This window comes from Aplysia californica, unplaced genomic scaffold (genome assembly GCF_000002075.1).
Source record: "Aplysia californica isolate F4 #8 unplaced genomic scaffold, AplCal3.0 scaffold00837, whole genome shotgun sequence".
In the NCBI taxonomy this organism is placed as follows: domain Eukaryota; kingdom Metazoa; phylum Mollusca; class Gastropoda; order Aplysiida; family Aplysiidae; genus Aplysia; species Aplysia californica.
In genome coordinates this window covers 194,303-194,700 of record NW_004798107.1, presented here as the reverse complement: position 1 = coordinate 194,700, position 398 = coordinate 194,303, and the positions used below count along the sequence as shown (strand labels likewise).

Here is a 398-nt window from a genome sequence, read left to right as displayed (position 1 = left end):
TCTTTGTATTCCCCATGTGTATCGCCAGTGATACTTGCCTGAAGAGACTTTTTATACAAACTTCATTCGCCCTTCTGTCCAATGCCATGTAGTATGTAGTGATAAGTGCAGGTTTGCTGCAGTCACTTTTCATTCAGACAATCTAGTACATGTACTCAACTGACGTGATGTGCGTGGTCGTAAAACTCACAATAGGACCTTTCTTTCTAGACTATCTTTGTGTGGCTGACACGGATGTTGGGACCGAAGCCTCATCTCTAAAGTTGAGAACCTTCATGTTTCCTTTCCTGGAATTTGTACAAACGGATTGTGGGATTGTTTCTGGAGCACACTGATGTAGAGACTTTCGTTCACAAAACCTTTTCAGTGTGTGTGTGTGTGTGTGTGTGTGTGTGTGT

At 42.7% G+C, this 398-nt stretch overlaps 1 protein-coding gene across 1 annotated transcript in view; it reads right to left on the bottom strand.

Moving 5' to 3' along the window:
* Positions 1-211: 211 nt before the first annotated feature.
* The window catches only part of LOC118478688 (rho family-interacting cell polarization regulator 1-like), an 11,768-nt gene continuing 11,581 nt past the window's right edge, over positions 212-398 (bottom strand). Inside the window, exon 2 of the mRNA XM_035972778.1 lies at positions 212-287. Within this exon, the coding sequence (XP_035828671.1) occupies positions 212-287 (76 nt within the window). The remainder of the gene's footprint in view (positions 288-398) is intronic.